Here is a 25,755-nt window from a genome sequence, read left to right as displayed (position 1 = left end):
CTCGTTAAACGAGGTATTATAAAGCTATTCCTCGTTAACAGCCTCAATAAATCTTTCTCACACGAGATGCAGCATAGTCTTGCTGCACAGGTTGATCGCCTTCCTTGGGCTGGATACCCTTTGGCCTTAATTTCAGGCATAGCGGAAAAGCTTCTGAGACGCACAAAACGTGATGAGCCCGCTCATTCAGGGAACCCGCCGGTTGAAAGACGCAGGTTTGCAGTGCTACCGTATGTGCATGATGTCTGCCGTAGGCTAAAGAAGATTGGGCAGCGTGCAGGAATCACAGTCGTTTTCTCAGCCCCGTAAGAGCTGGCAAGGCTCTGTAAGCGTGGAAACGCGCCTAAATCACGCCAGAGTTGTTGCTCTGTGGGGCACAGAAAACGTTTTGTGACATGCGCAACGCATGTTGTTTACCATATTCCCTTGTCTTGCCGCAGTAAATATGTTGGGCAGACAGGCAGGCGCTTAAACGATCGTTTAAGAGAGCACTATAACAACCCCCATAACACTGTTCAACGCCACTTGGGCACCCATAGCCGGGACTGCGGCTGCGTGCCCCTCTTTGAAGATGAGGAAGTTTTAGCGAGACAGAGCTGACAGCTCACCCGCGAAATTATAGAAGCTGATTTCATCAGAAAACTAGGTAGTGTGTGCGTTAGAGTGCACCCTTAATCGCGCTGACCCCTCGTTAGGTCTTGTATCTCAACAGATAGAAATCGTAATGTTCGTGTTTTTTTTGCAAGTGACCTTGTTCTTAGTGCCAAGACTTGCTGCTAGGGCACCCCTTGTGGCGGCCTTTCATTTTCTGCGCATACCCCCTCTTGTATACATGCACACGATGTGGCAACGCAATAAAATATTGTTGGAAGTCTGCGCAGCGTATGTCGTCTCTCGCAGCCCTTGTCTTTCACGCTGTACGTCATATTTTATCATTCAGGTAATGTTGTTTGCCGTCGGTTGGAGATAGTCGTAGTATTTCTTTTTGGTATTCCCCTTAACTACCTAATTAGTCTTACTTATTTAGTCAACTTCTCAAACATTTTAACTAAATTGTGATGTACATATGACGTGAATTCGCTGCAATAAAGACCATGTGAAAAAATAAGGAATTCGCGTTTGTGGTGTAGTGGTTAGAGCACATGTCGGCCACGTGACGGTCCTTGGTTGAAATCTTGTTTTGCGCATGTTCAATGAAGTGCGACAGGGTTCATATGTACGAAGCTTTGTGTACTCACCACGGCGCATATGTACTGTGTAAATAAAGATAAGGAAACGGTTGTCGGACATAATTTAAAAACCGCCTAAAAAGCCTCCTATATTAAGGGCCGCAGGTGCTTGGGCTGAAATGTAAGCGTCGTTATTATGAAATTCCGCAACACGTAAAAATGTCCCATTTAACCGGCGGGCCTCATTGTACAATAAGTCGCAATTTTGAAATATTTTACGACATAAGTATGGCCCATTGATAGGACGGCCGGATTCCTAATGGTCGTGTTTTTGAACTATTGCACCGCTTAAAACAGTCCTGCAGCGGAACCGGCAGCATATTTGTCGGCCACATAACTATGGTTCCCGCATACTGTGAGCGGCTTATACTCGGGCCGCGTGAAAAGTGTCGCGATCTTGAACTTTTCTCCTGGATAGACGGCACTGTTCTGAGCGGTATTTGACTGAAAGTGTACAGTATGCTGGTATTACTCAACAAAGCAATTTTATTCATGGGTGAAAGCGGCGTCCAACGAACGAAGTAGTGGCGCAATGAATCTACAGATGACCACGTTGAGGGTTGTCAACGTAAGCAGCCAAACTCACGTTGTAGCACCACGGTACCCCCGTTGTTGCGATTGTCGTGTACGTTTCTTTACTGCTCAGTGCTTCTAAACCAGAGCTTGGAATTACACAAATATTGCTTCAATACCGGCACCATTTTTAACAAATTTTTTTAAAGAAATACTTAACTGATGGCTGGGTTTGATTACATGCTCATACACGCATGTACGCATCACGCTGGGTGCTCCGTCCGCCGCAGATGCAGCAGAAGCTCATGCCACGCCAATGTTAAAATACGACAGAAAGAACTGCTTGGAGCGTCAAGACAACACGGTGCGTACGCCAGGGCTAGCACGGGGGCAAAAAGCGGCAGCTAATAGATGGCGCCACCACCTACAGAATGTCAGGGCGCCCTTAAAAAAAAGCCTATAGGTAGCTTATACTATAGGTAGCTATACTATAGGCCTATAGTATACTTTGGGCTCCACAAAAAGGGATTCCTCAGTTAAACAATATATAAACGGACATCGACATTGTTGTAATTTCATTTTTCTTGCTGTTGTTGTTGTTGTCAAACAATGGGCGTCAGCCAGTACGGAGGATGGGCCAAGGATCAGGCGGTCTAAAAATATTTAAAAAGATTATAGCTGAACTAAGGCTTGGAAAGACAGAAAATTGGTGAAATAACTTAACGGAGAAATGATAAGAAGGTTGCGTAAATTTTATAGATAAAATAATTCAAATCGCGTAATGAAACAAAACAATCAATAGATGTACCTTTTACAATAGAAGACGGTGGTTGCTTTGTGTTCCTATAAAGTTGTAAATTGCAATGAAGTTCACGGCTCTTCATGCTACTTTCCCTGCGATTCAATTTCACCCAAGACGCCCCAAGTACGGTTTTAAGGCGAATGTATTTATTTGACTCGTTCGGCCGTTTTCGTGCTCGGTGGATGGTCAGTGGGCTGACACGAAAAAAAGAAAGAACCTTCGCTCATGCTTCATTTCGTTCGTTCTCTCTCTCGCTCTCGTTGTTTGGTATGCTCGTTAATTCATTCGAGCTTTTCGCTAACATTGATAACCGTTGTAAACGGTTATCACAAGCTTTATTTTTTTCTCTCTAAGCTGTCGAGTCTGAAACGCTGACCCTCGGTCGTCGACCCTGATTCCCTGACATGTGCGAGGTTATCAAGAGCTGTGGAATGTCGGATGGTTAAAACGACACGATGTCGCCTACCGTATGGGATGTCATAAGGGTGCAATTGTACGTAGACACGTAGCAACGGCAAACAGCCGGCATGGCGTTGCAAGCCCGGGGACGCTCCTTCGAGAAAGCACGGGAGTATGGAAAGAACCAGCTACTCTTACTGCTAATTCGACGCGCCTGCTTCAACGCCACTATAGGTATTTTGGCAGGACAGAAATCCCATTTGAAGCGACGTTAGCTTTATTGCAACTTTGCTGCAGGAAAACCAATGGCCACAGTACATTAAGGTCACAAGCCTGCACTTATGTACGCGGAAAGAGAACTTTAGAGAAAATAAAGGGCGCTTTGCAACAAGCCAACTAGACTATGGATATTCAACTCATGTGCATGTGGCCTACGTCTACAACGGGCAGTTTGACGTTGGAAAACGTAATTTTGTCTCCACAAACACGTTTTTAATTTCCATCATGCTGCCGTCTGCTGCGTGAAATAACGATGAACTCTTAAACAAATGCATACCGCCTGTGACCACAGTGGTTTCTACTGAGAAAAAGGAGCGAGGCAACGCACACTGCACCTGGAAAGATTTCGGAGTAAATATTATTTGCTTAAACACTTGCGCACGTTCACTAAGACCGCCTCTCGACAGGCGTCAGAATAGTGCCGAGGTACCTGCCAATTTTTACCGTGTCGTAGTGCGACCTTTTATTACGAAGACATTCAATGAATGTAATAATTTGTTCTAACGGTTTTTGCAAACTTTCGCCCATTGACGAAACTCCGCAATTTCTGTATTCTGTAGTCATTCATGTATTCTTTAGGAAAATTTAACGCCAGTAAATTTACTTGTACGAGTAGAGCAATTAAAGGGCCCGTGAAACTGTTCGGACAAATTTTGTAGACGCGTAGGTTACAGGTAAAGTTAATCATTCGCACCACAATTTGTGTGAAGGATCTCATATTAAGAGAGCTACGGGCCGATCTTCGGTGTCTTGGAACCATCTTCTGGGCACGTCAGGCGCGTGTGCAAAATACTCAACTCCGTGTGGCGCCGGTCCTGCCGTTTGTGTTCTTCTTCAGTCCTGGTCTATTGCGCATTGCTCTTTACACATTCATGACTTTCAAGATTGTTTCTATAACTGTAGTGTTTCAATTCAGTCAGTTGCCGTCGTGTTTCTTAAAGTTCTTTGTCCAGCCGCTTGCTTTGTGTTTGACAAATCAGGCTTTGTTTCTGCACCTGAGGAAGTTCTTGTCGAAGGTTTACAATTTCTTGCTCGAACTATTCAAAGTTACTATTAATAAAGCCCTGTGAAGCTGCAACTGATTTGAGCTCGGCATTTATGCTGTTGTTTGATCGGTCGATAATTTTCATTTCTGCTTTTACTTCTGACAAAACTTCCGCAAATTTCGCGGCCATTTCCACTATAGTCTTAGCAACCTCCTTTATAGATCCAGGAGGTTTGTCTCCAATACACTTAGTGAATTGTCCGAGACCGTCACTCTTTCCACTTTCCGTGATGCAAAGCAAAATATTAGCTGTACATCAACGAAAAGCGCACATCAAACAAGGGTGTAATACGGCAACACAGAGCAGTTAAGCAGCCTCAATATTCTAAGTAGAAACAGTGAAAAAAATTGCCCTTAGCGCACCTGCAGCGGTGAAACAACGGTGCCTTTAGCATGCCGTGCTGATAACACGGCTGCCGAACCACTGATGAATCGCCGGGAATCGGTGCTGCTTAAATGCCTGCGCAGAAGGCCCTGCCACGCTGGAAGCGGCCTGATAGGGAACCACGGTTGACTGTAGTACGCCTGCGCGCTGGTCTACTCGTCTGTCTCCGTCACCTCTTGTAGCCACACCATGCCAGGAAAGCCTGCAACGGTGAAAAAACGGTGGTTTTAGCAAGTCGGGCTGGTTACACGACTGCCTAACTACTCTGAAATAAAATGAATGATAAAATGAAATATCTATTCGTTGCAGCGCCCCCGCACTACCTCCTTACAGTCGTCGCCATCGAAAGGTCACAGCTTGGGATGTTGCTGCCCCAGTAATGCTGTGTGATGCTGAGTGTCGACGTGTGAGCTAGGGTGGTTGCTTGGGCTTGTTGGTAATTCATGATAAAAACGGCGTACAGCGCGAAGGAAAAGCACTGCGAGACACGACATACACTGCGCGGACTTCCAACAACATTTTATTGCGTTGCCACGTCATGTGTGTGTATACAAGAGGGCGCACGCGCACAAAATTAAAGGAAGTCAGAAGGCGTGTTCTAACAGCGAGTCATTGTTCTTAGTACAATGACTCATGCTTTAAGTACAATGACTCGCTGTTAGAACACGCCTTGTGACTACCTTTCATTTTCTTCGCATGTTCCTTCTTGTATATATACACATAATGTGGCAAAGCAACAAAATGGTATGCTCAGAAAATTAAAGGTAGTCAGAAGGCGTGTTCTAACAGCGAGTCATTGTTCTTAGTACAATGACTCGCGGTTAGAACGCGCCTTGTGACTATCTTTCTTTTTCCTCGCATGTTCCTTCTTGTATATATACACATAATGTGGCAAAGCAACAAAATGTTAGAAGCCAGCGCAGTGTATGTCGTGTCTCGCAGCGCTTGTCCTTCACTCTGTACGTAGGTTTTACCACGACGTGTGAGGTCTGGAAGTAGGAGCGGGGATTTACAGCATGGAATGTGAAGTTTCTTTGTCTCTCTGTGAATTCAGGCAACTGCTATTTTTGGGGAAAATATCGACCTAGAACTCTGAAGATTATGCTGGTCATCTACAACACCCTGTTTTCCTCAAGGTTAAACTACTGTCAATTAGTGTGGGCGTCTACAACGTAGGGAAATATACAAAAGCTCCATATACTTCAAAAAAGGTTTCTTCGTATAGTAGAAAATGTGCACAGTCGTTTTCGCGCGCACGAAATATTTCCAAAATACAACGTCATGCCTATTGTGATGATATACGATTACCGACTAAAAAAGCTTTATAAACAGGAAATAAAAATTGCCGCACATTCTGAAAACTGTTAGCGAACCTACATAGTGACGCCCCTAGACATGTCACCCGTTACAACGAATACTGGAATGTAAAAACATACCGCACGACATATGGTCTCCAAACACTGTGAAATCAGTTACCGAGATTATTAAATAAACTGAATAGAGTAAATATAGAGCTGGAATTATGTACATATAAAGATCTCTGGAAATATTATATAAATGATCATGTCTGACTGTCACTGACAATCTGTAATTACGCTACGCTCTTTTTATCCTTATTCCGTTGTCCTTGTTCTCAACCTACGTATGTTTTAATTGAGTAATTTCTCCTTATTGTAAGTGACCATGTTTTCATTACCCACTTTTATTGTAAAAGTGTGGATGTTATTTTCACCTGATGAGTGAATTGTATTTATGACTTGTATTTATGACTTGTATTTTTGAATAGTAATTTTAATTGTAGTAAATTGTGTTTTTTTACCTTGATAAGCTATACCATCGTGTGAATTTTTTCTTTTTTAATTGCTTCAAGGTATTTGTTGTGCCATTACTTGCTGCCTTATATCACGATCATTTTTGTTTCAATTTCCGGAAAATGGAATTCATTTATCAGGGTGTGTTATGTACTGTACTGTATTGTGTATTGTGAGTTTTTTTTTTCTGATGTAAGCAATGCCGCTATACCGCTGTCATGTGCATGGGAGCCTGCGGTTCTGTCCAGCTGTCATTGATGACAGCTTTTACTGCTGGCCTCCACTGTCGTGTACCCCACATGTGATACAAATAAAGGCATTATTATAAAGGCTACCACAATGCCTACCGCGGCCTCTGCCACCCTCTATCGCCACCTTCGACTAAACATTGCATACACAAGCAACCTTCTTTTTCGCAATGTCCTACTAGAAGTGCATGTCGCTACAACTGTGGCGCCGTGGATTCTTTGGAGCCCATCCTGCTTCAGTGCCCAGCTTACGGAGGCAAGCAATTTCGAGATAAAATGAACATGGAAAAGTTTGACTAAGGCCCCTTTACATTGACGCGGATGCTACTTCCCTTGCCTCACCCATGAGAACAGCGCAAGACACTTACTTTTTGTTTTTATATGCTAATAATATTTGGGGTTTTACGTGCCAAAACCACTTTCTGATTATGAGGCACGCCGTAGTGGAGGACTCCGGAAATTTTGACCACCTGGGGTTCTTTAACGTGCACCTAAATCTAAGCACACGGGTGTTTTCGCATTTCGCCCCCATCGAAATGCGGCCGCCGTGGCCGGGATTCGATCCCGCGACCTCGTGCTCAGTAGCCCAACACCATAGCCACTGAGCAACCACGGCGGGTTGTTTTTATATGCTGAACCAATGTATATGTTGAACTAAACTACGACACACCCACGTAATCTCACCATAAATGGGTTCTATTTTTGATTACGAGTACAGTTTGAAAGTGATTATCTCCCTTGTTGCCTTGGAGGTTTACTCTGGTGTCCATAAAATCCCAAGACCTGCACGTTTTGTTTTCTCTTTCTGTCTTCTTCTGCCCGCCATCTTCTAAAGCATTTGTTCCCATTCGTGGCATTCTCCGCCGAGCAGCATGTAGGCGAATATATGCTGACCAATTCATTTGCCTTCCAATGAAGAGCTTTTTCTCTGTTTGAGTGTGGCATTCGTTCGCTGGCTTCAGTTCAAGCCATTAGTTTTGTTCAGTCTGTAGTTATTAGCATCTTTCTTTCTGCATTTCTGTTGGGGTTTGAAGGGCTGCGTTAAGGATATTGTTGTTTATTCCACTGTGGTTGGCAACGAACAAGGTGCCAGATATGTATACTCATCTTTAATCAACTTGGCACGTCGCTCTATTTCTCATATGATTGTTGTTATCTCACAAATAATGCTGAGTTATTTTTATCTGCCGTCGAATTGTCGCGCATGTCTATGGCAGATATTTGCTCATTTAAAGCCGCTCACTCTCCACACATCCGACGTCTCAGCCTTGCGCGTCGCATCAGTACCAGTTCAGTCTCGTTCTGAAAGACTTCCCCGATGCATGAGACAGGCAGCCGAGACCTTGAACTGTTTGGTGTACCTCCCTCCAGACGCGACTAGTGAATTCGCGGTAAGCGCAGAAAGTGTTTTCAGTTTCCTGTTTTCTTTTTTTCCAGACTACCTTTAAGTGCTGTTCGATTCCGCCGGAAATATATCGTGTATCTAGCCGCATTCATGGCAGCTTGCTTACGGCAGACTCCGACACCACGATGTTAGAACTATTGAGAAATACAATGCCGTGCCACCTTCTGCCACGATCGCTTCTCGTATCTCCCTGTTCCACAAGCTTTTCGGTTTCTTTTTTCCTTTCCAACGAACAGTTTGTTTCTCTTTCCGTCTTTCTGTCGTTATTACACTTGGAAGCTCACTGTGCAACGGCGTATGTAACGTCTCCACGCCCCCAGTTGGTGGCGGGACATTTGAATTTCGATAAAGGTATTCATGCCCTTCAGATGCAATTTTCTCGTAAATTATATATTTCTTGGCACGAAACAAGCGTTGCGAGGTTTGTGGAACGGTATTTAAGCGGCCCACGTCAACTTAGTATTTGTTTTTAGTGTCCTTTTAAAGGAAATAGCCTTCTCTGGCGCTTTCGGTCGTTTTCTTGATTGGTCGGGGATTGGGTCGGCAAGGTAAAGGGTAGCTCCCTCGCTCTATTCCTCGCAGCTCATCCCTCCCTTCCTCCCTCTTTCCCTCTCGTTCGTTCGCTTGGGCAATTCCCTTACATTTGCAGTCATCGTCGATGGTTCCTGTGCAATTTTTATTCGTACACGACTGCACTTACGTAATAAAGGATACCTAGTGTGTGAGCTATCACTTGATTTATTATTGCGATAGCAATTATATGGACACTCCAGGCACATTTTTGCCAGAGGCGTCGCCGTCGCCGTGATACTCCGTACAAAGTTCAAGGATGATAACATCATCGCCGCGCGTTGTGTGCTGTATGTGTGAGTGTAAGTACGCGAGGGAAGCCGGCGATCGTGGCTCCATCTGGCTCGCGCGAAGGCAGAAAGCAGGCCAAACACGTTGTCTTCCGTCACGCGAGAAGCCTGGGGGGGGCGGGGGATGGGAGAGAGTGAAGTAGAGAGAGCGAGAGGAGGTTGGGGCGGGCGGGCGGCGTTGTGCTCCGAGAGCAAGAGCGAATTTCGAGACCGGGTGCAAGCGGAACTGATGGTCGTGGCTCAATCTCGCACGCCATATATGGAGGAAAGTGAGAAGGCAACGCGGGAGGAAGGGGGGGCAGCTTTGACTCCGTCAACAAGCGCGTACGTTACACGGCCGCGCAGACGTATCTAGAAAGGGGGCATCCACCCAATCGTAGCATGTCTCGTTTTCCCTTAAAATATTACTTTTCTCCACTTTGCAGGTTTCCGCTGAACTATTACCATAATATATAGAAAGGGATCTGCGGACAGCTCATACCTTTGTGCGCGCTGTGTTCTCGCCGCTCTTGCGTTGAAGCGATAGGCCGCACGACGGTCACTTCGCTCGCTGCTGCTGCCGCGCTTGCTTACACCGGTGTTTTGACAGCGAGTGTCCGAGCTCATCGAGTGTAATGTGTTTGCCTGTTTGTGCGCGCTGACGCCGTGCTTGTTATTTCGCTTAGTAAGCGAATATTTCCAAGTTTATACGATGGATAAAACTATTATCCTTCTTGTTATAGCTGTCTACTAATTTGCTATCTCAATCGATGCTTCGCCTTTCGAACACGGCTGCGATTTTTTTTTTGTCTCTTGCGAAGTTTCCATGTCTTGTTAGTAGTCAGGTTGTTCTCACTAACGTGGTGCATGCCTGTGGTGAATCACATACCACGTCTTAGTATCACGAAGTTGTCCAGTCTTACTTGAATTACAGCCTAAATATTTACTATCATCTGCCCTCGTGATGACCCATCGTGGTGGCGTAGTTGCTTTGGCATTGATCTGATAAGACCGAGGGCCCATCTGCCGTATACTTGGTGTATGTTAAGGAAGCCCAGGTGGTCAAAATCCCGCAGTCCCCCACTACGGCGTGCCTCATGACCAAATCGCAGTGTTGTCACGTAAAACCTCAGAATTTAATTTTGTCTTCTTGATGTTTTCTTTATTTTATGATTGCCATGACTATTTTAGTGATCTTCGTTATTTATCCAGAGACTGCTGTTCACAAGCTGACTTGTAAATTGTGTTACGTACAATAAAACGCGCATAAGATTTCTGCTATCCTGTTTTCTTCTCGTTGAAGTTGAAATTTTCATTACCTCCCGCATCGGTGCTACTTATGATTCGCGTTTATTCTGAATATATTCAATAGTGAGTCGACTTATATTCGCATAATATTCTACATTTAGTCATTTTCTGCGTTTATAGGTATTGTAAATAAATAAATTTGAGCGAAGAGGAGGAACGCTATGGTGAGCCCATAGTTTTTCACTATAACACCTAGAGGAAAATCTGGCGCCACCGTCTATGGAGGTTTCCTAAAGGGCGGTGTGCCGTCATGGGAATGAAGGTATATGTGCCTGCGAGGCTTGTGTTGGCTGGTGTCGCAAAAAGCTTTGTCTAAAACGTGGATATGGCTACACAAATAACGCGTTCTTAAAGTAAAATCTTCATAAAATATTTCCATTCACGCATGTTACATCTTCCAGTGAAGTTTACTGACCTAACATGCATAAAACGCGAGGAAAAGCAAGAAAAGACGACAAAGTGTTCTAATGCGAGCGGGAATCTTGTCGTTTGTCCTCCAACTTTAGCTGCCCGCTGATACTTTTTACGTGTCATGTAATTGTACATGCAATAACAAGTTCTCAAAGTTGAACAAAACATGTTTTTGTGTAATGTAAAGCTAAAACAGCTTTGTACGTGCTGTTTTAGTAGAAAATGAATCATTCTGACAGACGGAGCGGTGCTTGCCAGGTGCGCCTTCAAGGTGTCCATGCACTCCAGGAACGATGCCAATCCGAAATCACAATATACCGGCATTCCCATGCATACCGCAGTGCAATAGCGCCAGATTTCACTTTAGGTAACATAGTGAGAAACTTTATGCGTGAGCCATCCTCTCCAACGCTTTCTAGTGGGTCAATCTCTCCAGCGCATTGCTCGGGGCATAGTATCATACAATAATTACTAGGGGGAACTCTGGCGCTAGTGTTTACGAGAGCGGTTGAGCCAGAAATTATGGGAAGTACATGGATCTGCCTTTGTCCTTCTGGCTTCAAACGGCTTCAGGACTTTTAAACTCGTCATTTTCAACAATGTACTGCGTATTAAATAATTAAACATACATTATTAAAATTGTCCGACGGCAGGATTCGAGCACAGGACCTCTAGCACAGATTCCTGATATTCACCATTAAGTCCCGGACGCATGCATTGACAAGCGATGTGAAACGCCCTTAGCAATTTATCGCAGGCATACCACTGCCTTGAGACGCTTGGCGTGTTTTGATTTGTTCACCTCGACAAGCTCAAGCGTTTCAATTAGTAGCGAATGTGCATGTTCGCAGCTTCTTCTGCACTTCTCCGAGTATATATTGCTCCGAAATTTGCGACAATGAAGGCATAAAAGGGTAATATACAAAGCCACAAGAACCTCTGAATCGACAAGCACGACGATGAAGCAAATTCATGTACTTCCCATCATTGCCATGGTGGGTCAACGACTGCGGGACCAGAGTTCCCTCTAGTATATTGTAGGAAACTGTGGCTCGGCGAAACGTCGCACGTGCTGCGTCCGTGGCGTGTTCTCACGGTCGACACAAACGCGGGTGACTAACAAACACCCTTCAAGTGATTGACGTCCTACAACGTCAATCCTGGAACCTCGATCCCGCGCTCTACGCTCCACCATGCCTGAAGACGCGTCCCAGCAAACCCTTCCTACTCCTTCCCAGCAAGCGCCTCCTCAGTCAGTCATGTGCTTTGGTGTGCCTTCCCACAGGGACCCTGCCATTTTCAGCGCCGCGTACGACAACGACGTGGACTGGCTGAAGTGATATGCGAAGGTAAGCGCCCAGAACAAATAGGACAATCCTGCAAAGCTGAGCAACGTGTTCTTCCATCTTGCGGGTGTCGCCAGTCTCTGGTAAAACAATCATGAGACCGATCTTCCGACGTGGTCCTCATTCAAGGCCTCTTTAGTGGCTGTGGTTAGTGGCCCTGCTGTGCACAAGCTGTGTGTGGAATCACGCTTGCGAGAACCTGCACAGCAGCCGCGTGAACCATTTACAAGCTGCAGTGAAGGTGTTCTGGACTTGCATAAGAGAGTCGATGTGACGATGTCGAATCTTGCCAGACTAGCGCCGACATCTTCCTGCGGCTGCACCAATTGGCTACGCTGAAGTCGTCGCGACGACCCAACCACTTTCTCCAAGTATGCCTCTCCGCTATGGCGACGTCATGGCGAGGCCCCCACTGCAGCCCGCCATGCAGCCATATCAGCAGCCGCCACGTACTCTGTTACGCCACGTACTCTGTCACAGGACGCGTAAGTACGCGTCCTGTGACAGAGAGTGACCGGTCAATATGTTTGCGTGCGCTATACGCCGGTCACATCTCACGCTAGTGTAATTGTGTGCAGCCACCTAGACACGGGTGGGGAGGCACAAGTCACCCCAACCGTCTGTATTTGACCCCCCGTCGGGTATGTCACCGACATTGCGCCCGACCCGAACTCGCCGCCGTTCACCGTCTCCTCGCCGTCGCTCACGGTCGCCGATGCGACTTCGCCCCCGTAACTCGGGTCGAGGAAAACTAATCGTCGCTGTCCAAGTGGCATGGGTTGCGAGAATGCTGAAATGTTTAAGTCCTTAACGCTATCCCTAGAACGTAATCGAAGTGTTTGTTGACGGTGTTTACGCGTCTGCACTAGTGGACACAGGAGCCGCCGTATGGGTTCTGATCAGTAAGCTTTGCCGCTTACTTCGGAAAGTCACGACGCCCCTTTCTGGTCCATCCCTCAGCACAGCCAATGCTCAGCATATTCACTGCTTAGCGTCCGGCACTTCTCACGTTGTCATTGACGACGTTATAGGCCATAGAATTCATCCTTTCCTCATGCTTTCATGACCTAATCCTCGGCTGAGATTTTCTCTCGCGCCACAATGCCGTTACCATTGCGCACTGGCCGAAATAGAACTATTGCGGCTGTTACATTTGCCGCTCACCGACAGTTCTTCGCTTTCAATGAAACCACTTATCCAAGTGGACATCCACATTCCTCCGAACGCGTGAACGATCGTGCCCATGTACTGCAGCGGACTCTCCGACACTGCTGCACTATACTGTCTCCATCTGACTGCTTTTTCACTCGGAAAGGTCTGCTGCTACCTTCTCCTACAGTGGACATCAGACAGGGCTACAGCACAGTTTTCGTTTGCAACTTTTTCCCATACCCTGTGATGCTGTTCCGAAGGTAATGTCTGGGCAATGTAGAAGCCATCGAAAACGTGCAAGTTATTGAGGCTCCCAGTGACAATTACTGTGCTAGTTGCAGTGCGCTCAGTGCTGTTTCTACGCGTGACCCATCACCAAGTGATGTGTTTGGTTCTTCTATTACCGATGAGCTTAGATTAGTACAGCGGTCTCCGCTTTTACGCCTCTTAGAATAAATTCGTTGTTTCAATGCAATGGAGCCTTCCCTGGGTCGGTCGTCAGCTGTTACACATTGTATCGACACTTGCTGGCAACCGGCATTGCGGCAACGTCCGCATCGCGCATCTCCTGTGGAATGTTGTGTAAATCAACGAGAAAGTCGACGGCATACGTCGCCGCGAGGTGATAAGACCTTCCAACAGCCGATGGACATCCCCTGTCGTCCGTGTTATGAAGAAAGATGGTTTTGTGCGACTCTGTGTGTACTACCGGCGCCTCAGCGAGATAACTCGCAAGGACGTCAGCCCTCTTCCACGCATAGACGGTGCGATTGACAGCCCACAAGGCGCAGAATTTTTTACGTTGCTAGATTCGCGCTCAGGATACTAGCAAGTACTCATTGCAGGCCCCGACCGGCCGAAGATGGTTTTTGCCACACCCGACGACTTATACGAATTTAACGTCATGCCTTTTGCACTTTGTAATGTGCCTGCAAAGTTTGAGCGCATGATGAACAGTTCTGCGTGGCGTGAAGTGGCGCAGGGGCTTGTGCTATCTTCACGACGTTGTTTGTGCTACCGACTTCACCACGCACCATCAACGGCTCCGGCGTGTTTTTGACATGTCTAGAAAACGCTGGCCTTCAACGAAACTCAAAGAAGCGCCAATTTGCAGCTCGGCAGCTGGCGGTTCTAGATTACATCGTATTCGGGAATGGAATTCTCCCCGATCCAGCCAAACTTCGGGCTGTCGCCGAATTTCCTCAGCCAATGTCCGTCAAAGAATTGCGCTGTTTCATAGGTCTCTGCTCCTACTTCAGAGACGCTTCATTTGCAATTTTGCTGCCACCATATCGCCCCTGACGAAGATATTTAGAAGCAACGGACCCCTCACTTCGTGGTCGTCCAAGTGCAACGAGGCCTTCACAAAGCTCCGTCGTTTGCTAATGTCTCCGCCAATTTTGCGCCATTACCACCCGAGAGCCCCTGCCTAGGCGCACATAGATGCTAGCGATGTTGGCCTCGGCTCTCTTCTTGCCCAGCACAAACAAGGTATTCCTGACTATATCGCGGCTTATGCAAGTCGTACGCTTACGAGAGCCGAGACAAATCACACAGAGAAAAAGAATGCCTGTCCATCATCTACGCCCTTACTAAGTTCCGGTCTTATTTGTATAGCAGTAAACTTGATGCAGTCGCGGACCACCATGAACTATATTGGCTATCGTCCTTGAAGGATCCTTCAGGCCGTCTTGCCCGATGGACACCTTGCCTGCAGGACTACAACATCCGCCTGCTGTACCGCAGCGAACGCCAGCATTCTGACGCCGACGCCCTCTCCTTGGCCCGACGGCAATGCCTTCTGCTCGCTAGCCCAGTTTGCCGTTTCTTCGCTCGACCTTACCACCATAGCTTCTGAGCAGCACAAAGACCATTGAACTGCCTCCCTTACAGACTTGCTTTCTGGTTCATCAGCCCAACCAGCCACTCGCACGTTGCGTCGTCAAGCTGATCATTTCACCTGCTTCACCAAAGCAGTTATAACTCCGACGAGCGCCAAGGGTTGTTAGTAGTACCTCGCAGTCTGCGTTCCGAATTGTGTGCAGCTTTCCACGCCGATCCACAGTGTGCACACTCGGTAGTTTTCAAAGCTTATGAATGCCTTGGACGGCGGTACTACTTGCGAGCGATGTACAGCTACGTTCAGAAGTTCGTTTGCTTTTTCCCCAATGATCAGTGCGGGAAATCTTCACCCCGCGTCTCTCCAGCCATTCTGCAACCTTTACTTAGCCCTAAACGGCCGTTTCGGCGCGTCACCATTCATTTGTATAGGCCCCTTCCCTGACATCGGCTGGAAAACGCTGGGCCATTGTGGCAGTTGAACAGCTCACGAGATGCACCGACACTGCCGCCCTCCCGGCAGTTGCACAGCGCACGATGTTGCCTCTTTCCTGCTTGGTCGATTCATACTGCGTCATGGGCCACTTTAAGAACTGCTCACTGATCGCGGACGTGCTTTCCTGTCCGATGTAGTTGAAGCCTTTCTTAGACTTCCACGTTCTTAATCGCACACTACGGCGTTACCATCCTCAAACCGATGGCCTTACAGAACGCTTCAACCGTACGCTCGGTGACATGCTTGTCATGCTTGCCATGTACGCCGCCTCCCACCACAGAAATTGCGACGTCATTCTGCCCTTTGCAACCTGCACGTACAACACCGGAACCTATAGCACCACCAGCTTTACACCCTTTTCTTACTGTACGGTCGGCACCCGTCGCACACCATCGACACACAATTCTACCTTACCAGCCGGATGCATCTGAATATGCGGCCATTTCTGCCACGGCGAAAAATGTTGAACAGTGCCGCGATATCACATAGGCCTTTGCCTCTAATGACCACGAGCGCCAGAAGAGCACTCGCGGTGAGACCACTTATGCGCCCACCTTCCTTCCTGGAGCGCTTGTGACTCTCAGCTCCTTCCGCGGCACCTGGTTTCTCTTTAAAACTACTGCCTAAGTATGGAGGGCCCTACCTTATCGTCGAACGCGCATCCCTCGTCATGTACGTGATTGAACTCGTTGAACAGTCTTCAGACATGCGCCGTCGTGAACTCGACATTGCCAACCTCGAGACCCTCGAGACCCTCAAGACCTACTATGATCCACTCATAGCGAGGAGCTGTTAGGTCGCGCGACGGCTCCCTTTTTCTTCCTGATGGAAATTGTAGCGAAGAAGAGTAACACTACAGTGGACCATTCTCTCCAGCGCTTTCTAGTGGGTCAACCTCTCCATCGCATTGCTCAGAGAACGCCGCTCGTTGTCAGTCCGTGCCCTGCTCGGACGGTCAGCCCAAACGCTGGTGACTAATAAACACCTTTACAAAATAAACAAATCAATATCTTCTGGTTTACCTAACCTGCTCCTAGAGATCGTCTAACCGGTATCACGAGCACAAGCAGCGGCAGTCATTCCTTTCTGCAGATCCGTGATTCCGCCTTTCGGCTGTCGCTCAATGTTGTCCGTCCGTGCTGTGTTTGTTGCCCTCGCAAAACAACTTGAATGTGACTGTGACTGAACCTTGCTTTTCATTACAAACAGTTGCGAGTCACTCGACTCCTTTGAGCAGATAGTTTACTGTGTAACACTCGTGACTCGCTACCTGCCTTTCATGCTGCAGGGCCCACGCTTTCGCGAGAACAGCAAACCAACTAAAGAGGAACAGGCTGACTTCGATGAGAAGGTCCTGGGGGGAATCCAGCGGCTCATCGGCGAAGGTCCGTTCGCCACCGGCGACACGCTCACCGTAGCTGATCTTAGCATCCTCGCCATCCTGGTTCTCTCACTTGACGTAAGTACCACTTATTGAAGAGTCTGTTTTGATTTTTTTCTTTGTTTTTGCCATCTGATTATTGATACGTGGACCATAGGCAAGACAGGAAAGATAACGCTTCACACATGCTTATCTGACAACGTGGAATTCACGTATATTTTCCCATTTATTCATGAAAAGCAACCACCTATCTGCAGTTCCCGCCTGTCTACCAACACTAGCGATTGTAATGTCTTCAATGCTCTTTTCCGATCTCATTTCATGCCACAGTCGGCATTCTTCTTAGTTTTGTTCCTTTCTGAATCGGCGTCGGCTTCATTCTACATGCATGTGCAGTTTAGGCGACAGACGTTTGTCCCCAGTTCATTTGTTAGTTCTCACTTAAGTGTCTCGGACTTTCTCATTCTCCCTTCATACCGTACGGTAGCTATGATTTAGAAAAACGTCGATTCAGCTTCTTACTCATCAGGAACCAGAACAGCCTTGTATATATGTCTGCATACATGCCAATATATCGCTGAAAACTCGCAAATCAACCGTGGCTAGTGATACAGACTCCCATCTCAATAAAAGTCAAACGCCTCCAATTGTGAATTCCTCGATTTTGTTCCAGTTCTGCCAAGCCTTTTATATACCTGGACCTTTATTAGCACTTTCCGATCTGCGCCTATGCTGGACATCATCCGGTTTCCTTAATTCGTAGCACTGGGGGGAGAGGGGGGTAGTGGCGTGTGCATGCAACTTGCTATATCGCACGTCAATCAATTCTGTTGAGTTTGCGTGTGGCCATGCATGGGATAAAACAAAACACGTTCCCATGATCTGTTCTCACAAGTCAGATGTTTCGAACGCAGAACTTTTTCGCTACGGAATAGCTCATGAACGCAGCGATCTCCTCTTCAAGAATTAAGTCTAGTTAAACGAAAGCAATACAAAATGATTGCCCGCAGTTTTGATCGCATCCCATTACATCAGTGCAGGTGTGAGAACCGCGCTGTCAGATGTCCTCTGTTACAGAAGATCCTCGTGTCGGCTCCTACTTAGTTTCTGTGTGTCCTTCCGTCTTTTTTCCAGATTGGCTACGTCGACAAAGCCAGGTTTCCTGATCTCTTCGAGTACTACGGGCGCGTAAAAGGCGCGCTGCCTTACTTCGATGACGTATATGGTTCTACTATTAGGCTATACCGTCGCATTTGGGCTCAGCTGCAGTAAGCTGCTGTTCACGTCTGTAGACACCAGCGAATGTGGAGAAGTAAAGTCGTTCACTGATGCCCAACGGTCTCTCTGCACTTATCTAATGCGTCGATGTGACGGTGTCCTTCTCTGGAGTACGTCGTTTCTGACTTATGATCTGCCGCTAACTACACGTGATGCAACTTTTTACTGCGCATGTGCGAGAACACGCGCACGTACACGTGGCCAAAACACTTCCTCTGACACCATGACAAAAAAAAATAATACATATCGAGAGATCTCTGCATGCCACTTACAGCAGCTGCGCACTAGACGGCACACGGATTGGCGGCGCGCTGCAGTGAGGAAACATTGTGTTTACAGTGAAATCTAAACGTTCGGTGCTGACTTATCAAGCGTGGAGTATCTATCACAAGGCGGTTCTGTTGGAAATTCTTATGGATCGACCTTTCATTGCACTACCACCGCGGCAGCACTCTTTTTTGTTTTCCTTTTTGGCACCTCGCTTCTTCCTCTTCGGGGAAGTTGAATTTCATTGAACTGCACAAAAAAGGACAATGACGGAAACTGGACGAACACGAACACTGTCTTCGTCCAGCTTACGTCATTTCCGCCTGTTTCACTGTTCGCAGATTAAATCACAAACTAGCGCACTCGGCCATCCGGCGAAGTTACTTAGTGGAAGCCTGGCTGACATTACCTGAACAGATCACAATGCTCACTAGGCTAACTACAATGTCATCCTATACAAAGTTAGACTTCAGGAACATGTTGCTATTGCAGAAATGAAAAAAAAATTATCAGGTTTTACGTGCCGAAACCACTACGTGATTATGAGGCTCACCGTAATTGGGGACTCCGGAGATTTGGACCACCCGGGTTTTTTTAACGTTCACCTAGGTCTAAGCAAACGGGTGTTTTCGCATTTCGCCCCCACCTATATGCGGCCGCCGTGGCATGGATTCGATCCCATGACTTCGTGCATAGCAGCCCAACAACATAGCCACTAGGCAAACAAGGCGGGTGGAAATTATTCATTTATTTTTATTTACACAATACTGCTGGCAGCAATGCTGCCCAAGCAGGAGAGGGTTTACATAAGATGCTTTATCAACATATTTTCAAATGAAACAGAAGTGCGTTCAACAACACATTCCGGTCAATCATTCTTCGCTCGTAAGTGGAAAAAACAATTTCTGAAAGATTTTAGTTCCAGCAAAGTATGACTGAACTACTTTTGAAGGAAAAATACGCGACGACCTTTGTGGAGCATGGGTAATATATGTGGCATTTGCTAAACCTGTTTGATTATGAAACGAGTAAAAAAATTTCAACCTGGCGATCTTACGGCGCACGTGGAGCGGATTCAGTCCAGGTTGGCCTAACATGCCAGAAACTGATGTCTTGTAATCAGAGCAAATAAACCGTGCAGCCAGGCGGTGAATTCGTTCAAGTTTGTCAATTTCCTTTTTAATGAACGGGTCCCACACTCTGGAAACATACTCTTGGACTGGGCGTACGAGGGGACGATAAGCTTGCAGCTTGACAGATGAAGGGGACTTTTTTATCTTTCTACGTAGAAAGCAAAGTTTTTTGAAAGCTTTGTTGCATATGTTGTTGATATGGGTGTCCCATTTGAGGTTACTGTTAATTGTTATGCCTAAATATTTAACAGAGGTAATTGATTCAAGGTTCCGACTGCCAATGTGGTATGTATAAAGTAGTGGTTTTCGTTTCAATGTTATAGTCATTGACACTGTTTTGGAAAAGTTTATTTGCATTCCTCTGTCGTCGCACCAGTCCGCGAGTTTACAAAGGCTATTAAGTGTATCCTGGCATGAAGAACTCGTTACAGTGGAATAAATGACACAATCATCAGCAAACTATTTCGCCTTCACATTAGGATCCAAATTTTTAGCAATATCATTTACATGGTTAAGAAACAGCGGGGGTCCGAACACTGACCCTTGTTGTACACCGGATAAAACAGGCAGGCTATTAGATTTCACACCACCGATTTCCACAAACTGAACACGATTCGCTAAATAAGCTTGAATCCAATATACCATATTTTCTGGTAATTCAAGTGTTTTGAGAATTTCAATTAGATTTGTATGTGGCACACGGTCAAATGCCTTTGAAAAGTCTAGGAATATAGCGTCAATCTGTAGGCGCTCATCAATGGCACTGGCAAAGTCATGTACAATGGATAACAATTGAGTTGAGGTTTAAAAACTTTCTACGAAAGCCATGCTGAAAATCAACAAAAATTTATTCGCTTCCAAGTGGTTAGATATGTGATTAGCGATAATATGCTCCAAGTGCTTATAACACGTGCTTATGAGGGAAGTAGGTCTATAATTGTTAGGAATAAGTTTATCACCTGATTTAAACACCGGTATTACTAGCGAATGAATGCAGAAATGCAGAATGAATACTAGAAATGAATGCAGAAGCGTATCGAATTGGGCTGGTTCGGCAGAGATGAAGTCGGGTAACTGATTCATACACTTAGCATAGATACGAAAACTGGCACCAGTTTTGGAGGTAACCCGTCCCCAAAATCTGCGGAAAAATTTTTAGTGGCTTTTCAGTTAGTATCTTGCCGCAGTGCAAGTAAGTTAGGATTTTGTAAGCCTAACTTGAACGCCAGAGCAATTCGTAGCTATTTGGGGGAAAGTATCTCAAACGGGGTGGCAGTCTCCGGTTTTATGCGAAGTAAATATGATGTCACGAAGCAAATATGATGGGCCTTGAATTTAGCAAATGAAAAGTGAATTAGTAAACATTTCTGGATTCACCAGCTGAACGCTTCTATTTTGCAAGTAATCTCCGCCTGTTTCTTTATCCGAACTTAAAACATTTAATTTTACTATTTTCCACAGGTAATATTAAAAAATTTTTTCCAAGTTAATAAAAAGCATGATAGCCATAGCCGGTATATGGAGAAAAAAATGTCATATCCGCAGAAAGTTGAACTCGTAATGTGCAATAGAACGGTACAAGAACATAATGACGCTTCCCAATTTTATTCAACCTAGTGATTAGGTGGCTCCAATGTGGAAATAGCGTTCGTGGAGTCTATGCCCTAAGAGATCTCGTGCAGAAATTGGAAGAAGTTATTCAAGGCATTGACCAACAAAGTGTAAAGGTATGCATGAGGAACAATATGCTAAATATTAAGCTAATGTTTGATAGCCTGACAAGGAAACAAGCTTTCTTGTCAGTCAACGTCTTTAAGTTGTGCGGGACTACTTTTATGCACACTTAATACGGGGGAATCCTGGTTATGGAAGAAAATTTCTTCAGGAAAAAAAAAGTGTGAACCTGGTGCCGGCGCTAAAGAAAAGTTCGATGTACAGGGTTGTCGAAATTATCCTATGAATAAATCTTGATATGTCTCAATTCTGTATTTTTCGTACTAATGATTAACTTAATCCAGCGCAATGTATTTAACCCGCGGTCGCGCTGACGCCCATCGAGCCTCCTTGGTCGTCCTGCAGCGCAGGAGTCGTTCGTTGTATTCAGAAGTCTCGGCAACCACGCATCGGTATTATTTAACCGTTTTCCACTACGGCCCCCAGCGCTTCACTGCGTCCTCCTGGCGGGCCCGATACGAATGACGCATTTGGGCGATTCTGGTCTCGCGAGATTCGGCCATCTTAGTCGACACGCGCAAGCACGCGTCAACCACGCCATCTCATTGGCCGGTGGAACGCGCTGTCGACAAGTGTCTCACGACGGGGCAGCACGTTGTCGTTGCGAATTCATCAGGGGTAATTGCAATCTGGCGTTTTCAGCGTGCCAGCACAGAGCAACAAATTCAACAAGATCGGACACTCCCATAGTGCCCAGCACCCGGATTGACTATAACGCACCAAGCGGATCATGTGATATGAACCACACTTCCAGCTGCGGTTTTGAGCACGCGCAGTTTGAGCGCTGGCTAGTGCGTGTCACGCCGGCTGTGCTCATCGATGCGGCATTTGCTTCTTTTGCTCAACCACGCGCTGTCTTCGTGCGGAATCTTTTCTTTTTTCGTTTAGTAAAATAAATACGATTGCGAGCGATCTTTGCAAGCCTTGGTCGTAGCTGTCCTCTGTGCCATGTGCAATTTCATAAAGTAGACGCAAGACGACTTGCAAATGAGGAAAACTATAAAAATGCTCGCTCCGGGCTTTGCTCTGCATTCATCTAACGTTGAGGCACCAAGTAAGTAGCAGTAGTTCCCTTACGAAGCTCCACCGGACGGCATCACCTTAAAAAAGCAAATTGCAAGCAAGTGCCATTTTGGTATTTAGACCTTATGGGTAAACTGCGTGATGCTAAACGTACTAAAATGGTGAATCGACCACATTACGAACAAAGACAATTTGTTTTACAAACATGGCGTAGAATATACCAGACTCATTCCAAACATACAATGCATAAAACATGACTATCTGATTTCCATGCATTCCCCGATCATATAGGCCTTATTTCCTGCTACTTAAAAGCCCAAATACACCGGTGACTGCGCGTTTTCGACACTGGCTCGGCTGACGCGAAGCATCACAAATTTGGCCGCGTAAGGCTCAATCAACACAATACTAAGCAAAGTTACACGAACTGCGCAGCAGCGACCGACCTGTCTTTCACTAACTGCCTTATGACGCCCGGCGCGGCCCCCAGCGTGCCCATAAAGTACCCCAAAAAGTAACGAAATAAGTTGCAATAGCGTTGGCGCCCATAGAGTGTGTCACAAACATGTCCCGGTAAGGTTGAGTGCACGCTGAATGGCGCCACAGCAGCCGAGATGTATTTCGCTAACTGCTGCACAACGCCCGATGCGGCCAATTCAGCCTGAATTGCTTGAAATGCAGCGTAGACTGTCCAACGAAATCTCTCACCTAGCCGTGGTCCAGTTGCGCAGAAGAGCTGTGTCAAAGTGCAGTAGGAACGCAAAAATACGCTGAGAGCACAAGAGACAAGAGCTACATAATAAAGAAAAGAAAAAAGAAACTGTACGCCGAGCAGGCGAACTCGCATGCGCAGTTGGCCTCGTTCGCTTCGGTGGCCTGTCAGGTGCGTTGCGCATGCACGCGGCGTGTCAGGGGTGTCATTTGTTTGTCGGTAGGCGATGGAAGAAAAAATGTCTCAAATGCAACTTGGTATATACGCAAAACTCTTTAGTTTCAGGGGAAGAAATACAAAAATCAAACAATTTCTCGATTTCACTTCATTCTTTGTTTCCGATGCTCGCGTCAGCTAACGGCTTATGTGAACACTAGGCGCGACGTGTTTCCTGTTGCCCGTTTTAGCCGAGTGTCCGCTCTTCATTAGTTTCTTTCTCAATGGTGCCAAAAAATTGCCGGCGAAGCCGGACACTTCACGCCTGTGGCTCAAGAACCGCCGAAGATTTGGTCTCTACAGTTCGCCGCGTCGAACAACGTCCGCATCATGAACATCGCCCGCGATGATCAGCTGGGGCCGCAGCTCGTGTGGAGAAATGCGCGACTAACAAGCGCTTTTTCGTTTGGCGAAGGCGCAAACTGCACGCTCTCTCGAGTGCACCCGAACTGTAGACCAGCACGCATGCTGCTGGCTGGAGAAGCTAGCACATGGTGCACTCTGGTCTAGCGCCTTCGGCGTGAGATAGAACACGCTCCCTTCCTGCGCCAAAGCGGGCCAAACCCAGCCAGTCAGGCGGACTGCGCGAGAAGCGAGACCGTGTGAACATGCACTTTTTTGCCGTCGTGTCCGGCCTCAGCGTTACTATGGGGGAGAGCTCGATTTGAGACACCACTCGGATATACCGCCATACCGCGCGGCGCTTCATCAAGGCCGGCCACTGACCTCACTGAAGTCGACACGCCCCTTTCACTTCTCCTGGGTGACAGCGCTCATGCACACTCGGACACGCTTGCACGATCCACCCCTTCTCGTCAGCAAGCTCTTAGAGTGGAATATAATAGACTCAGAGGAAAAGTTCCCCATACCTACCATGCATTGAAATCGTTAACTGCAAGGGTGCCGCTACGTCGCTACGTTTAGTAGGCGTGCAGACGACGAGATGCCATGCAGACAAGATGCGCTGGCAAACGTGATCCAGAACCTTCCTCGGTATGGTTTTCTTTCACGCACCGTATATTTTACATGAAAATTTATAAATAGTTATCGGCTCTTTCTAAAAATATGTGTGGTCAACTTTACGCATTGTAATACGTGCCGGGTGCGCGGGGTGTTTGAGAACATGGATATGAGTCGTCATATACCGTAACGTTCTCGTTCTATCTGTCTAGGCACGTAACTAGACGACCCCAACCTCTCTCTTACCTACCTGGCCTACTTATTTCAGAGTAGCAGCGTTGGGTCGGACACTGCAGATGACGCAGTAAATTCCCCTAATCGCCTTGCGCACTGATCACACCGACATTAAGATGACCACCTCCTTGAATGTCGCGAAATTGTTTGTTTTCTAGGTGAGAAGAGTTCGCGGCCAATTATCATCTGTGAGAAAGAGAATTGAACACTGCCAGTGGTCAGACGTTATTCGGACGGTAGAATTTCTCCTGAAGGTGGAGATCATGGTGAATGAGAAGCATGAAAAGTCGACTGTGGCCACTGACGATCGGCTTCAAGCGGCAGAATCGAAAATCAAGCTTCCTGTGCGCAATGTTATTTGGCGCCACGGCTAAGTTATGGATTTGCTCTCGGCCACAGTGTCTATGTCACCTAAGAACGTCTGGTTGCGAGCTCCAGCTACCACGTCACCCAAAATGTGGCGCCCTAGTTTCAAGTATCCAAATATGTACACCACTATGTTTGGTGTACGTCACTGTGAGAAAGACTAAAAGGTAGCCACACAATAATTAATTACTAAAGCCTTCTACTTCGGGAGCGCCGTACAACGTTAACACGCTCTATCTGATCCGAGAGTGACATTAAGGAAGCAGAATTCAGGCAAAAAATTTAGACTGAGAATTGTTGTATATTGCAGCCTGGATTACAAAAAAGCAGCAGAAAGAGGCACTAAAAATATTTGAAACTAGTATACCTCATCTTGTCTGAAATATCGACCGTATTCCTGTAGTCGCCATTATGTCCTCAAATACATCTTGCATCCAGTACGTGCTACGCGTAAATGAGCGTTCTTGCATCATAATTTGAGTACTTCGAGCGTCACCAAAAGGAGGTAACTACGTGGTGGTGCCTTTGCGGGTTGCCAATTCTTTCACCCAGCTTTACCTCTTGACTTCGTATGTTAACTCTGCGAACTCCAGTGTGCGTCGGTGCGCGCGCAGCGAATCGTAAAGTCACTGGAAAAAAATTCAGAGTACCGCAAAGATGCGCGGCATGGCGGCAATATTGGGTGGCGGCAGCCATATCTCTTCCAGACTGCTGACGCAATGCTGGCGTGCGTTGGACAGCAGACTGAGATTTTTGCGCCTGGGATCTCGTGTCCTCTTAAGCGGCACTGAAATAGTTTTTCCTCATCAAATGAATGTCTTCATTTCTTCAAATGAATACTACGTGTCCTAAGGCATCCTGATCTCGCTTCAAGTAAGAAGCTTGCCTATGAGTTATTATAAATTGTTCTTAGGCAGTTACTCCTAGCAGGTTTCTTTTCCATT

At 46.5% G+C, this 25,755-nt stretch overlaps 1 protein-coding gene across 1 annotated transcript in view; it reads left to right on the top strand.

Moving 5' to 3' along the window:
- LOC142566840 (glutathione S-transferase 2-like) overlaps positions 1–18,206 on the top strand; it is a 257,913-nt gene extending 239,707 nt beyond the window's left edge. The window contains exons 3-4 of the mRNA XM_075677741.1: positions 16,796–16,966; positions 18,023–18,206. Coding sequence (XP_075533856.1) covers positions 16,796–16,966; positions 18,023–18,160 — 309 coding nt within the window. The 3' untranslated portion in view covers positions 18,161–18,206. The remainder of the gene's footprint in view (positions 1–16,795; positions 16,967–18,022) is intronic.
- Positions 18,207–25,755: the final 7,549 nt, after the last annotated feature.

Source organism: Dermacentor variabilis, unplaced genomic scaffold (genome assembly GCF_050947875.1).
Source record: "Dermacentor variabilis isolate Ectoservices unplaced genomic scaffold, ASM5094787v1 scaffold_13, whole genome shotgun sequence".
NCBI lineage: Eukaryota > Metazoa > Arthropoda > Arachnida > Ixodida > Ixodidae > Dermacentor > Dermacentor variabilis.
Note: the sequence above shows the minus strand (reverse complement) of the source record. Positions and strands in the feature narration are given on the sequence as shown.